Raw genomic sequence first — 16,756 nt, forward strand, 5'->3', positions numbered from 1 at the left:
TTATGGTATCCATAGATAGTCCCAAGTCATAGAGGACGGCATGAAAATGCGGGTCCATGACATACAAGTAATTACGAGATCTCGTTAGCCACTTCATTGTGGTGATATGTGTTTAATCGGTATTAGGAACCGATTACTCTAGTCAGAAGACGTTCTGTGATGTGTTCAATGGGATGTATCATTATTATGTTCTGACATAGAAATTATTATGCTCTGGTCTGTTTTCTGCTTATGATATATTCGGATTTTGTTCACTAACCCCTTTACCTTAATGTTATTCATTGGGCTTTAGCTCACTGTGTGTATATATATGTATAGGTGAGCATTCTAGAGCTCGAGCCTGAAGGTTTTTGTTTGAATCTATGTTCTGTTGTCAGCCAACCATTGTGCCTCACGTAGAGGTTCCCGAAGTGTCCTGTGTTCAAGTTCTGTTGGTTCTATGTATATGTATGACTTGTTTTAATTCTGTTGGCTGGACTTAAAATATTGTAATGTGTGTGGGTATAATATATGGTTGACTAGCAGTTATTGTATATAAAGTTTTTAAATATTCTGTTTCATATAAATCAACATAGCTCATTGGACAAATATATTTATGTATTTGCTTCTGCTAGCCCCTTAATCTTGTTAATCTGTTCAGAGGCCTTCGGTAGTCCAAGGATTACTGGCCAGTTACAATGCTAAACCTATAGGGGCGGGTTTGGGTCGTGACAACACCTAACGCACTTAAACACAGCGAAAGAATCCTGAGACTTAAGAGAACATCCATTATACTACTACCTGGGATACAACACCAGTTGCTCACAACACGCCACTCCCGATGCCAATAACCGCAATCTTAAATAGGGACTATCACTATCTCAAGTAAAACAACTAACCAGTACGTATACAGATTCGGCGACGTTACTTACCATGAAGGTAAAAGTCTATTCCTAACGAAATTATGCATTATGCCTCCGTAAAACACCAGGTTAAATATACAAAGCCTAGTGTTAATCGCACACTTCACATCCTCTCGAGGAGTTCTCACGACAGTAGACTAAAATCTCTACCATGCACATAAGATCAACTAGGGAACACCCGTGAAATTCCGCACACCTGGCAAGTATAACTGTTCTCACCCCATAGTAGTCCTGACCAGGATATGCACCCCTCAATAATTCTTCCTAATTTCAAAACATGGGTCACCAGCCCTCATTTTCCCAAACCACATCACACGCATACAAATGCATTATTACGAAAATTTTACGGTTTCACAACAACTTATTATATTAATAAAACCTTAGAGCCACAACATGCTCCAATCCGCCCATTCCATGGGAATTAACAAGCAAAGGCATATATATATAAACAAAAGTTTTGATGTCTCAACCTCCCCAAAACACATTGGTTACACAACAGAACCCAATGATTACAAAACGATAATTCACCAATTACAAAACGGATTAGTCAAAACAAAACCATCCCATCGGCATTACCACCGCTACCGTCCCTCGTTGGACCGCTAAAGTTGGTCATCCCCAAACCCAAGATATCCTATGAGCTTATAAGCCTTGGACAAGAACTACTGATATGCCCCATCTGGCCACACCTAGAACAACTGAACATTTCCCCAATTGGGGTTTGGGAACTCGATTCTCCCGAGGCCCTTGAAATTTGGCCTGTTTGTTTCTCATAACGGTATTGCCCCTGCCTAGTCGAATGAAGCTGAACCTGACTAGGTTGTAAGACTCCCAAAGAAGCCTCTGGCTGGGTACATAAACGTTTCATATGACCTGGCAGGTTACACACCCAACAAGTAAGCAGCTTCCAAGTACCTGACTGGTTCAAAGTCTGAACTGATGGGGACCCCAACGACTGCTTCCCCAATGAGCATCCGATCGATCCAAAACCTGGTTGGCTAGATGATCCTGGTGGTGTAACTACTGGTCGAACTACCAACCCTGCCCTCTTCCTCTGTAGGCAAACTGAAGACTTGTGGCCCAGCTGACCACATATGAAACAACCAGCAGACCCCCTACTCTGAGACTAGCTTGAAACTTGAACCTCTCTGGACCTCCCAACAGAAGAGTCCGAAACCCTTGGCGAAGAAAAAGATTTAGCCTGGGACTGAGCATGTTTTCGCCTCCACCTCTTACTGGGCCTAAAGTACCTATAAACCGTAGGAGTTACTGAGATGGCCTCCTCCCTAACCTGACCATCACTCAAAACCATGGCCTCTTCCCTATTTTGTCCCATAGCTAGTACTGCTACCTTTACATGAGCTGCTGCCTTAACAAGCACACTATAGCTCCTATGCCAAGACCCAGCAATCCTTTCTCGAATATCGTCACATAGCCTACTCTCAAACTCTAAACAACGTAATTCCTCCGTCTCCACTAATTGTGGGGCAAATCTCGACAGGTTAGCAAACGAAGCCCCAAACTGTACCAAAGGTGTAGTACCTTGGCGTAACTCCACAAACTGTTTCTGCAACTCTTCCCGTGTGGAAGGAGGGAATCAAAACTTCCTCGTCTAGTCATCCTAGTGAAGGTAACAAAGATATTAGCACATTAACAAAAGTGTCGAAGATAACACACTCACGTCCTAACATGATGGACAACTGTAATTCATTCCACATAAGCACATAGTCACATAAGCACTTTCCGAATAGTGACCGTCCCGTGGCGTTGCTAGAGTTCCAATCAGAAACGACAGTGATCAAGTGCCTTTCCAACAGGACTCCCAAAAACCCAAGGATCCAATCAATATCCTAGAAACTAAATCTCACACCCATATAATCACATAAGCATGTTATCACATAAGCACATAACATTACACATAAGTCTCTAACAAGCGAGACAAACCCACTGTGGTACTAACCACTTCCCACGTACCCAAAGTATTCAAACCCGGTACGCTCTGATACCAAGTTGTAACACCCTCAAAATAATACATAAATCCAACATCTAACAGTTCTATATAAACGAAAGATAGATCACTTTTCCATACATACATCAGAGTTAATATTATAAAAGAGGATTTCATATAAGTAACAAATGTTTACAACAATAATAGAATGCCCTGCGGGCTTACAATTTTCCAAGTTGCTACTTGGTTACACAAAAGAAGAGTTTTAACTCTTTTACCAGTAAAGCCTTCGGTTTGCATTTACATGTAATCAATAAAACAAATAGCAAAGTAGTTCAACTCCGAAAACTTCCTAAGCAAAGATCTTGAACTTGGCACGTCTCCTGTACCTGAAAATGGTGTCCCAAGTAGGGTGAGCCAAAACCCAGTAGAGATATACTAAACCCAATATGAGAAATAACTAAAACATTATCATTCGAGAAATGATTAACACATGTAAACCAATTCGTACCCTTCTCATCACCCGACAACAATTACATCCATGCTACCCTCCACTTCCCTCATTTATCCAATTCAATTCCTCAGTATGGTTCATTATCTAACCCAACAATTTAGGTGAGTCTACAGCTCGACTCATTAATACTTCCACTATCCACAATTCAAAACGAGGCTACAACTCATGTAATTAATACTTCAATTGACAACTTTATTCATGCACTTCAATTTATAAGGTTTCAGGACTTTCACCCCGGACACCCCAGCCGGCTTAATTATCTATGGAGCCCATCCCCTACGTCCTCCCGAACAATAGTGCATAAACAATGTGTTAAAGTATATAAGCATATAGGGGGTACATCCCCTATCTCCTCCCAAACAAAGACACATAAATGATGTGTTAAAGTAACACATATGGAGTACATCCCCTATCTCCTCCCAAACAAAGATACATAAATAATGTGTTAAAGTATATGAACACATATGAAGTACATCCCCTATTTCTTTCAAACAAAGACACATAAATAATGTGTTATAGTAACACATATGGAGTACATCCCCTATCTCCTCCCAAACAAGATACATAAATAATGTGTTAAAGTATATGAACACATGCGTGTGTGGAGTGCATCCCCTATCTCCTCCAACACACTGGAGTACATCCCCTATGTCCTCCCTAACAAATATACATATATAATGTATTTCAGCACTTCATCACATACAATAATTAATCAATACACATATTTGCTGTATTAATCCAACCGTCATATTCAATGACATAACATGTTCGACTAGTTTCAGTTTTTCCTAATCAACATGTAGTGTCTACAACAATCAAGACTATCCTCCACCGATAGCCCCAAATATTTATCTCTAAACAGATAATAAATTTATCAACAGATAAAATAACAACACTTTCATAGGTGAGTGATTAATTTATCCAACTACACCAACCAACCTCATAATTTCTCAATTTCATGATTTCCAACTCAAATTCATATTTCCCCAAATTAATTATACAAATTAATTTATCACAATAATTAAGGCACTTTTCCCTTATTCACAAGATTGCCTCCAAGGCTCATATTCCACTCATATTTCATAAACAACCCCAAATTTCAAGTCTCCAACACATATTTGACTCAAACATGGAAAACCCACCTTCTATAAATTACAAATCAAATCCTAACTTCTCCCAAAAATTACTCAACAATACCAACTAATCGAAATGACTAAAATTCATATCAAAACCCATAAGATGGAGTAGGACATCCCTACCTTAAATGGAGAGACCAAATGGAGAAGATGATGAAACTCGAAGTGCTCCAAACTTAAGGATTTTCGGATTGAAAGATAGCCCACACCAAGCTCTACACTTTATTCAAAGGACCAAGGGTAGAAACACACTAGAACTAGATGAAATCTTAGAGAGAAGTGGTGGTTTAGAGAGAGAGACAGGCGATCTAGGGTTTTAGAGACAAAAGGAGATAAAAAAGTAAAGAAGAAACAAGTTGCTGCGACTGATATATTCGAGGTTCGCTGAGCAAAGAAGTGGTCGCTTGAGCGACGAGACACAAAAGAATCTCGCTCGAGCGCACAAATCCTCGCTCGAGCGAACAACACGAAGCTTCAGGTTTGCAACTCAAACGCACGCTCGAGCGAAGGAAAGCTCGCTCGAGCCAAGAAATACAACTCTCAGGTCAAAATGAGACGTAGATGCACGCTCGAGCACAAGACTTCTCGCTCGAGCCACCAGACACAAAACTCAACTCTCGCTCGAGCGAAGGAACCCTGGCTCGAGCGAGGGATCTAAAACAAAGAGCTTGCTCGAGCGACAAATTATTCGCTCAAGCGAAGGCACAGAATTCTGAGCAGCAACACTTGGTTCAAACTCACTACCAACCTGTAACAAACCTGTCAAACGCATCCTATAACTCAAATAGAAAGTATTAAAGGATGGAAAGAAACAAATACAACAACTGACATCTACGGAACCAAGTCCGGATTACAATAACCACTGGAGGAAAAACCGGGATCGCTATAGTTTTGAAGCCTGGCCTGGTTCATGGGCCAGGCCTGATTGGCCCGGCATGTAGCCCGACCCATCGGCCCACTCAAGGCCCGCCAAAAAACCTGGTCCGAGGCTCGACCCGTCCGACCCGGTGTTATTTTTAATGGAAAATAACAAAATTTTGGTAGAAAAAATTTTAAAAAAATTAAAGAATTATTTAGGCCCACCCAAGCCCACCTAAAGCCCAATTCCAGGCCCAGGCCCAGGAACCGATCCCGAGGCCTGACCCATTTGCCCACCCAAAGCCCAAATACTCCTGGGTCTAGGCTTGGGCCTGGGTCTAGTTTTATAGCCAATGGGCCGGCTCGGTCCGGCCCAATTTTTTACAGGAGCCCTCAAGGCACGATATGGGCCCGGCCCACCTTGAGTCCTCAAACTGGACTGGGCTAAAATTACACCCCTAACGACTCACGAGACACTAATTTTTTTTTCGATGCAACAAAAAATGACAAAAAAATAAAAAATTCATAGCCACACAAAAGGACAAAAAGCTCATATCACGTCCTCTAGGACTAGGACAATGCCCCATTTGTGTCCACCGTTCAATTCAACCCCACTTTACTGAAATGAGTAGGTGAAAATGAGGATTCAAACCATGAATTTTAATACATTTGAATTTATTTATTAAAATTTTAATAAGTTTGAGTTTGAATTTAAGCTCAATAAAGATTTAATAAATTGAGCTTGAGTTAAGTTAGTTTACACTTGACTCGAATTTGAGTTTGTTTATGAGTCTTAACGAGTCAAAAAAATTATAAATTTATACTTGTTTATAAGATTAAAGTTACAATTAAAATTTTAATTTAATAATTACATATACAATATATATAAATATATTAAAAAAAGTAAATATTTTATTAAAATAATAATATATACTACCATTATTATATAAATGTACTATCTATAATTAACTATTGTTTATATTTATATATTTCAAATATATAAATAATATATTTATCTTATTTATTATACATATTTTTATATTATTTAATATATAAATAATAAAAGATAAACGAGTCAATTTACGAGCAAACTTTAATTTATTTAAATTTATTTATTAAAAATTTAACAAGTTTAAATTAATAAATTAAGGCTCCGTTTGGTAGAGCTTTGTAACTATGATTTGAGAATATGAGTTGTATTTTGAGTTTGTGTGTTTTAGAATTATGATTTGAGTGTAGAAAATTTGTTTGGTTATGGTTTTTGAATAAAGTGTTGAATTGAGTGTAGAATTGAGTTTTGAAAGTTTGATTTGACATGTGAAGTAAGAAAATTTGTTTGGTTATGAGTTTTGAAAAGAGTTTTCAAAACTTAATTCAAATTGTTATAACTCATAACAAAACACATTACTTTCACATTATTGAAAATTTTGATCAACACTCATAACCAAACTCTTTTTAAAATTCAATTAAAAAATTTATTATTAACAAAAAATAACATTAATCAATTTTTTAATTGAAAATACTACAAAGGAAATAATTTTTTTTCAAAATAAATATTCAAAAAATTTAAATCATAAATATTTAAATAATTTAAATAATCTAAAAAATTTAATAAGTAAAAAATTAAAATAAATATTCAAAAATTTTAAATCGTAAAAATTAAAATAATTAAAATATTTAAAAAATTAAAAAAATTTAAAATTTTAATATTTTAAATTTAAAAAAACTCTACACTTAAATCGTAACCAAACACATAAAACAAAACTCAATTAAAAAATTATTTTTAAAACTCATAACCAAACACATAACTCGAAACTCCATACTACTTTCACAACTCTACACTCAAATCGTAACCAAATACATAACAAAAAAATTAAAATATTTAAAAATGTTTTTATAAAATAGAGTTTGAATTTATTTTTATAAAATATTTTTAAATTTAAAAAATTAAAATCGTAATATTTAAAAATATTCAAAAAATTAAAAAAATTAAAAAATTAAAAAAATCGTAACATATTTAAATATTAAAATATTTAAAATCTTAACAAAATTAAAATATTTTTAAAATATTGATTTGAATGGAGTTTTGAAAAGAGTTTTGAATTATGTGTTTGGTTATGAGTTTTGAAAAGTAATGATTATGTTTTGAATTGAGTTTTGAGAAATGAGTGTAGAATTATGATTTAAAAATCCTAAACAAACACCACACTCAAAAGTGAGTGTGGAACTAGATTTTGAAAACTCCACCAAACGGAGCCTAAGTTTCAACAAATTCTTACCGAACGGAGTTGATGGTCGTACTTATTCGCGAACGATTCTGAATCATGTGATCCTTGTGGTGAATGATGTGGCAGATCCTAGCTGAACATACATGTAACCCGACCGGCCAAACCAGCTGTATTCAATGAGGTGTTATTTGGAAAAAAAAATTATTCAGTATGGTTGATTTGAGTTTTCTATATTAAGTTTTTTGAAAATTGATCTTTTCGGTTTTCGTATTTTTTTATTTTTAGTGAATATTTTTTAAATTTTAAACATTTTTTTAACTTTTTTAGATGCCCCTTACCTAGATGTATCTAAAAAGTAAAAAATTTGTAAAAAAATATTTTAAAAAATTAATAAATACATAAAAATACAAAAAATGTATTGAATTTTTATAATTTTTTTTTTGTGTTTTTGGTATTTAGTGAATTTTTAAAAGATTTTTTTTACAATTTGTTTTACTTTTTAGGTGTATTTATGTTAGGTGTGTCTAAAAAGTAAAAAAATTGCTTAAAATATTAAAAAAATTCAGTAAAAACAAAAAAACACAGAAAATAAAAAAGTAAAATTTTCTAAAAAGTATTTTTTGAAAAGTGAAAACAAGCAAAGTGTGGTCAAATAACACCACGTCACTGCTAATCATAAATTATTAAACGTACGTATAACCCAACCAGCCAAACCAGCTGTATCCTTATTTGAAAATATATTATTAATTGGTTCAAGAATATTACGTAATTATATGTTTAATTAATCACAAATTATTATATTTTGTCATATTTTTTAATTATTTAATATAAAATTATGAGTCTCATTCCTTTCACCAATCATAATATATATGGAGCACCATGTGACGCTACTCCTAAACCAATCAATAACTCCTCGTCATTTGATAATTTTTGTTGCATTGCTTCACACCACTTGCTAGTTTGTTTGGGCAAATAACATTTTTAAATTAAAAATATTTTTATAAAAATTTTGTTTTCAAAGAACATTTTTTTGAAGAAAATATTTTTTTTTATATTTGATGGTGGTGGTGAAACGGAAGTAAAGGTGGAGGTGATAATATGATGATGGGGCGGCAACAACGGTAATAACTATAGTGATGGTCTCAATGATAGTGGTATGTTAGTGGAGGTTAGAGCGGCGATACTGTAGTGATATTGGTAAATTTTAGTCTATAAAATATTTTTTATCTTTTAAAAGTAGAAGATATTTTCAGCAAATATAACCTTTTTTTTTTTTTCTTGGTTGATTATAAAAGATGTTTTCAGTTGATTTTTATTCTTTATTATACCAAATATTAAAAAATATACAAAAAAAATATATATATGTTTTCCATCCAAACAAAATGTCACAGTAAATACTTGTTCTGTTGCCTTCACAAATGAGACACAAAGTCATGGGATCAATTGTTTTAGCCAATCAACTGTCGCATTGCTTCACCCATGTTCTGACGTCTTCACAAATCAGACGTAAAAGTGGTGGGATCAGTTGTTTTTAATATTCGAATTTAAATTGGAGCGTCACATAGAGTTGTTCCAAAAGCAAAATATAATTTCTCGTATACTTCATCCAATAGGGTGTTATTTGTTACATTTGTTTAAAATTTTTAAGAGATAAAAAGTTAAGTTTGTATTAAAATTGAAGAGACAAAATGTTATATGTCACTTGTAAGTGAAATAGAGTAATGTTTCAAAAATATTAAATAATTTTTCTTATGATAATTGATTAGAGTTCACTATAAAAAATTAAAGTTTTAGAGATTAAAATTTAGGGACAAAATTATTTTTTAAGGACCACATATTTTTGTTGTGAAAAGTATCATTATTATATTTTTAGCAAAAAAAGTGAATATTAGTAATGAATTATTATCTTTTTTAGACCAAATTTTTTGTCTCAAAAATAAATTCTTTTGAAGCCAGATTATTTTGTCCCTAAAAGTGTATTTATTAGTAAAATTTTCAAAATTATCGCTAAAAGTCTTATGTTTGACTTTTTGGGACGACTTTTTAGCGATTATCCTCATGCGATAGAAATTAATCGCTAAATGTCTTTTGTAACAAAATTTTTACTTTTAGAGACCAAAAAATTTAATCTCTAGAATTCTTACATGTTGTAATAATTGTTGGGCAAAATACACGCATTCTTATGAAAAGTTATTTAGTGGTCATGAACCCATATTGGCTATATCGTAAGAATGTTGTGATTGGTTAAGAGGATACAACTGATAATTTTGTATTAGGACATAAATGAACAACATGAGGCATAGTATTTGATAATTGGTAGATAACATAATCATATGGTACGCTAAGGGCAACGAATAATTTTACCACTTTGATGGTTTAAAATTGTGAATCGCACAAGGCTCCGTTTGGAAAGGACTAAACGGAGCTTTTTTGGCTATTTTAGCTACAAAATACAAAATAGACTATTTTAGTCACAAAAAACAAAATATCACATTCAACCCATAATTATTACACTCTTCTCTCACAAAAAAAGTTAAAAAAGCCAAAAAATCAAAAAACTCTTTCCAAACCAAACTTTTTAGCCCAGGAAAAAATAGCTAAAAAAGTCAAAAATCTAAAAAGCCAACCCACTTTCCAAACGGAGGCTAAGAGAAAATATATAATAATTTTTAGGCAAATTTTTGGGACATCCTAACTTATTTTTTATTGACTAAAACAATAATTCTAAATACTTTTGTAATCATTTTTGAAAGACAGCATAACATATATCATAAAATGAATAGTGCGAAATATTATTCTAAAATTACCAAATAACTTTGTCTAAATTTACGGTTTTAGACCAATAAACCAATAAAAGAGTAGGTATTATTTTCACAAATCCTGACAAATTCATTTCCACAATACACAGAACAAAACCATTAAATCAAATCAAGTTCCACAAATAGCTGAATTACACTCAATAGGGTGTTATTATTTGGCTAAATTACACTGAACTACCTTGATTTTTAAAGAAAATATAATAAATGCTATGACTTCCTTTATAATTGTTTAATCTACCTTAGAACTGCATCAGCTATTGCGCGGCTACGCGGTATGACCTGAAAGTGATCATTCAAGCCAAAATGTGCCATGAGAAGCCAGACATGAGTAAGCAACTCCCCTCCTCGTCTCAATTGTTGGGCATGATATCTTCCCCTGCATTGTCTAGCTGCATGACACAACATTTCCACCCATACTTCACCAATTATTTCCCATCTATTTCCTCTGTTCCTAAGTTGTGATGCTAGCTTACACCCATGCAGTATCACAGAATTGCTCCTCTCCAGTTTCTTCTGTGCATACTTTTGAAGCAGCATATCAACTACTCTTCCAGGGTCTTTGTTCTTCTGTTGCTTCTGGATACTTCTGCTGGCGGCGGGTGGTGGCAGTTTCAACCACCACCAGCAGCGGCCACTTCTTCCAGCTTCTGCTGCTGGCTGCTGGCTGCTGGCACTGGCACTGGCGTCGCTACTGATGTCCACCTCCTTTTCAAGGAAGTCCCCTAGCCCGGCATAAATGTCCCGGAACTTGTTGTGTGCCATCCCAAGTGGCAACATATAAGGATGCTCGACTAGGAGGTAAAGCATATATCGTGACAAATAATTGCCTATTTCCTTACGTTCGCCAGCTTGGTAGTACATGATTTCTGTAGCAAGGTGCCAAGTAAGAATACTCTGGTCGAACTCCAATTCGACACTCCACGCAAGATCATGATCATTGTGACTTTCAATTGTGCGGCCTCCCCTCTGCCCGTATAAAGCTTTAAGATCTGTGTCGTACCCATACCTTTCCGTCCATTGCCTAACACTGTCATGGATCTCTTTGAAGACTCTGCCGCTTAAATCAACTTTGCTGAGTGATATAGGAGCACTCTTGTATTGGATAGTATCTAGAAATTCTTCAATGCCTAACATTTTTTGGACGCTAAGGCAGGGGAGGGGATTTTCTCTCAAGGCAAATTTTAGCAGACTAAACTGAGCAATGGAATTCGACCACCTCCGTTTTGGAATCGCCCAATTAGTTAGTAGTGAATGTGAAATGCACTTGATTACTCGTAAGATGGTGGTTTTCTTACGCTTAACTAACCAATAAGCGGTTTGGTCGGACAGAATTAGTTGCAGAAATGCCCATAACTCCACGAGAAGAGCGGCCGCCAACAATACCAAAGTTATGTTACGGTCAATCTCGGAGTGGTGGCTATGTTTCTCTGTGACTAGTATTATCTCATGCAAAGATACCATCAGCAATACAATGAGGGTCAGAAATATTCCGATGAATCGTCCAGCAATGCCCCAAGCAGAGTAGACTATCTTCGCCTTTGTGTAGCGCAAATCATATATAAGCCCTAGTTCAATCTCAATTATCCTGAATGCCTTGCTCGCAGACATGGCGTGGTTTTCGAAGATTGACCTGCTTGCATACCCATCTTGGAAGCCCATTACAAGATCTGCAAAGAGACGCTTGACCATCTCAAGAAACTCATATGCTGCAAGTAATTCATTTCCATCAGGATATTGTAGTGATGATGGAATACTATTGGTTAAATGACTCGGCACGTCAACCTCAAGAGTTTGATGTGGTGTGACATGGTACCCCTCCAATTGCTTCAATCTACATTCCTCCACAACTTTGGATTCACTAGAAGGGATATCTGGAATCGAGTCCCTAAATTTGTTGTCACTTGCCCAATATAGAACCCACACTCTTTCACCGTACTTGACAAGCCCAACATAGAACATTACAACAAAGAGTAGGGAAAATAGAGACCTTGTCCAAGCCAAAACGAAGATGTACATTGTGGTCATTGCTTGGGAAACTAGTCCAAATGAGTGCCTTTTCCACAACTCATTGTCTTCCAAGGAGTAAGCAGTAATTGCATCTGTGCCACCCAAGTGTAACAACATCATTGGAGCCCAAAATGCTAGTAGCTCATACTCTGCACCAAAAGAATCCTTCCTGTAGACTTCTCCAAGATTATTTGAGAGTATTCCTGCGGCCATTATCGCTACCGCATCGGCGAGTAAGTAGGCCGTCCAAACAATGATTCTGATCCATGCTCCGGCAATATACTTTCTACGATTGCCCAGAATGACAAGAACTATTTGGGTAGTGAGGCTAAGTAGAATCATTCCTCGCAATTCCCATTCCTTCCACAGTTTCCTCAAATTTGGAGGAATCGTCTCCATCGTGCCCCTCTTGTTCATTATAATCATACTGCCAACAACTGATCAAAAACTCATAATTACTTACTAAATGCAGAAAGAAAAAGGAAAGAAAATACGTAGTGTAGATAAAATGTGAAAAAATTGATGGTTAATGAAGGGGATAATGATTCTTCAATATGAATCTAACAGCATGGGGATTACCAAACTTTGTTATATTATATTAGTACCTGCTTGCAACAACATCATTGATTTGCTTCCAGAATAGCTGAAAAATGCAACCTCTTTTTTGTCAAATGGGTGCTTTCTGAACTATATGGTTTCTTTTGTGATTGGGTGTTTAGCTGTGGAGAGAGAGAGAGAGAGAGAGAGAATGAATCCCGACTGAGACTAGGCTCAGTAGCCAGAAACAGTTGACCCATGCATGATAATTGGTACATATATAACTAGTAATTTATCGAAGGATGAATTACGCTAACGGTTCCTATAGTTTGGGGTTCGTGTTATTTTGGTTCTTAACTTTTTAATTGTGACACATAAGATCATGAATTTTGAATCTTGTTCAAAATAAGGACAATTGAAGATATCATTACTCAATTTCAAGATATAAACTAATTTGATAAAAATAAATATCAAAAAAATATTTTTGAATTTTAAAAATTATTTATACACATCAAAGATAAAATTATATAAAATTGATAAATCTTTTACACATTTATTAATTTTACCAAATTAATTTTTATTATGTGTTTGGATGATGATCATGTGGTGGGTGGTTATTTTTATTTTCATTAAATTAATTTCTGCTTTTCTAAAAGTCAAATATAGCGACAATTTTGATATTATTATTAAACCAATCCATTAAATCAAAAAATCCAAAAGTAAAAACATTTCATATATTAAATATATCGATTACACATTAAAAGCCTAACAACCACACATTACATGATCATTATCCAAATACATAACAAAAATTAATTTGATAAAAATAAATAAATAAATGTGTAAAAGATTTATTAATTTTACATAATTTTATCTTTGGTGGGTATAAATAATTTTTAAAAATTCAAAAATATTTTTTTGATATTTATTTTTGTCAAATTAATTTATATTTTTATCACATTGACGACTTTACCCTTGAAATTGAGCAATAATATGTTTAATTGTCCTTAATTAAAATAAGATTCAAAATTTATGATCAAATATGTCACAATTGAAAAGTCATGGACCAAAATGACACGAACTCCAAACTATAGGGACGATTAATGTAATTTGCCCTTTATCAAATTCATTGTTAAAAATTTGAGATAAATATATAAATAGAGATTTGGTTAGTTTTGACTTTCAAATGAATTTTATAAAATTACTCAAACATAAATGCACAATAAAATTAAAGTAAAAATTAGAAAATGTAATTTATTGTAAGAATATGTCATGTGGGCTTTGTCACTGAGGTGGATAACAAAGTTCTGTTAAAAAAAAAAAAACAGACAAACAAACAAACTATTTTTTAGTCTTTAAACAAATAACACCACTCTTATAATCCACCTTTTCTCTCTCTTTCTTACTTGTCCTGTAAAAAGATTATATTTTAATAGTAAAATATAAACTACTTAGATCACCATACTTTTTTTTAACAGAACCCAATTTAAATTTTGGGTTCAAATTTATCCACCCAAAAACATAAACATTTTCCACATAACTACTTTCTTTTTCTTTTCTTTTTTTCTTCTTGAAAATGATGTTACATTTCTTAATAAACATAAATATTTCTAATGATATCAAGCTACTTGATTTTTTTTCATTTTTTTATTTATTTATTTAAATTTTGAGTTCATGCTCTTAATAATCAAGCTTCTTAATAATTTAGGACATGGCCCGTAAAACCTATAAAAAATAGGGACCAACTTCACACTTAAAAAATCATCAGGCCATACACAATTTCTTTAAGAAGTCCTCTTCTCAAGACACTCCTATCTACCTTATAGAGAATAAAATGATTTTTTTTTTATATCAGTAAAGAAAAAATTCATTAACAATATGAAATTAAAAATATAGGAAGAAACATGTATTGAGAGAGATTCAAAAAATTAAAAATACTCTTACTACGCTACTCGCATTCATACAACTAGTGGCGCAAGTAAGAATTTCCTTTAGCGGGGTCATTTAACAAAGCATCATCAATGTCATATATCATATTTTTAGTTCTACACAATCTGTCAACGTAACATTCACATAATACTCTGTAAAATTCATATATTCCCAAATCACATTAACGAAATTAACCCAAACTAGTGAAAATCTCAAAACTTAATAAGCTCTAAAAGAAACGCCTGGGCATAGTTGCTGTATAATTCCAAATATTGACAAACCCATCTGTACGGGGAGGAAATAATTCTCCTCGTATAATCCTGTTGACCAAGTCCACGCTTCTCCGTACGACGTCGCTTTGTCACCTGAAAACACAAACGTGAGCTAGCCGGCGGGTGTGTGCCGGAAACCTCTCCGATGCCTAAGTCAGAAAACTTGACAAATAGACAAAGCTCTAAGTTCTCAGAAAGATTATGTTTAATTACCTCCTCCAAGGTGATGTTTGTAGGCTTTTATAAGTTTCATATGGCACAATCCTAGTAGGACTTGTATTTCTCCATACAGAGTCCTCCTAGGATTCAATCTCTTAAGGATAATGCTTATCCTTTTACACCCTCCCCCACTGCTTAAACCAAGTGGGATGGTTTTCTTTACGGCCGAACTTCTTTTTGACCGAAGTAAACTTGGCTATACCGAGCCACAGAAGGCCGAACTATCCTTAGCTCGGTCTTCTCCTCCAATTCTTTACTTCGGCTGCCCTGTTCGACCTTGATGCGCTTAGATCAAACTTCCAAGTAACAAGTTCGGACCGACCTAACCAATGTAAGTCACGACCGGACTAATTCCGACACCGGCCTTCTCAGAACATGCTGCGACCGGACTAACTCTGAGACCGGCCTAACTGTGAATTGCCTCCAGACCGGAGTAATTTCACTCTTCCTCGGGCTGAAGTAACGATCTCTTCCCAAGGCCGGAGTAACTTTGCCCTTCTGGGCCGGAGTATTCTGTACGGCCTTTTTACCTAGTCCACTGCGTTTTGGGCCTCAAAACCAAACTCGAAGTTCGGCCCAATTTTCCCAAAAATTACCCTCTCACCATCAACACAATTGAATCACACAACAACAACAACAAAAAGTTTTAGAGTAAAAGAAAGCTAACCTCGGTGCCACAATCAAAAACCAAAGGGCCTAAACTAGATCAAAAGTCTCGGCAATCACAACTACGGCAGCGAATGAATGAAGAGGAATAAACAAATGTTTGGTTTGTTTCTAGAAGCGTAAATTTCTTAATAAAGTTTGATTTTTTTTTCACCAACTGGGGTCAATTTGTAAAACTTTAAAAATTAATTTATTTTATTTAGACCCATTAGGTTCAATTTGTAAATGCTCATCATTTTTTATACATGCTCTATCAAAAATTTGAAGTTCAGTGGTGTCAATTGACACCACTGTTCAAAGCATAGCTCCACCCTTGCATACAATTAACCTCTTGGAACCACAATGTTTTAGAAAAAAAAAAAAAAATTAGAAAGAACTTAACAAATAAAATACATGATCCCCACAAATTGGCAAAAGTACCCATGCTACTGCACTCTCTTTTGCCACACAACCCAAAGAAAAACACCCAAACCGAAAAGCATGCACTCTTGAATTTTCTATTCTTTCCCGTAGCTTTTCACCCACTACCATAGCATCAAAAACACCCATACTCAAAGCATGCACTCTTGAATAGAATGAAAATACTTGTTAAGATATGAAAATCAAAAATGCTTCGTAACTCGAAACTGACGAAGCTCGAATGGCCCGACTGGCCAAAACGACGTCGTTTTGGCCAGTATTTTTTTTTTCTTTCAAACATAGACAGAAGAAGAGGAGAGAG

At 34.7% G+C, this 16,756-nt stretch overlaps 1 protein-coding gene across 1 annotated transcript; it reads right to left on the reverse strand.

The window, feature by feature from the left end:
* Nucleotides 1–2,028: 2,028 nt before the first annotated feature.
* Nucleotides 2,029–12,811, reverse strand: LOC145821514 (uncharacterized). The gene is made up of 3 exons (XM_082918036.1): nucleotides 10,644–12,811; nucleotides 2,465–2,523; nucleotides 2,029–2,378 (listed from the first exon to the last, which is right to left on the reverse strand). The coding sequence occupies exons 1-3, from the start codon at nucleotides 12,809–12,811 to the stop codon at nucleotides 2,029–2,031; spliced, it is 2,577 nt and encodes an 858-aa protein (XP_082774162.1).
* Nucleotides 12,812–16,756: the final 3,945 nt, after the last annotated feature.

This window comes from Camellia sinensis, chromosome 3 (genome assembly GCF_055761805.1).
Source record: "Camellia sinensis isolate YWXY chromosome 3, ASM5576180v1, whole genome shotgun sequence".
Lineage (NCBI taxonomy): Eukaryota > Viridiplantae > Streptophyta > Magnoliopsida > Ericales > Theaceae > Camellia > Camellia sinensis.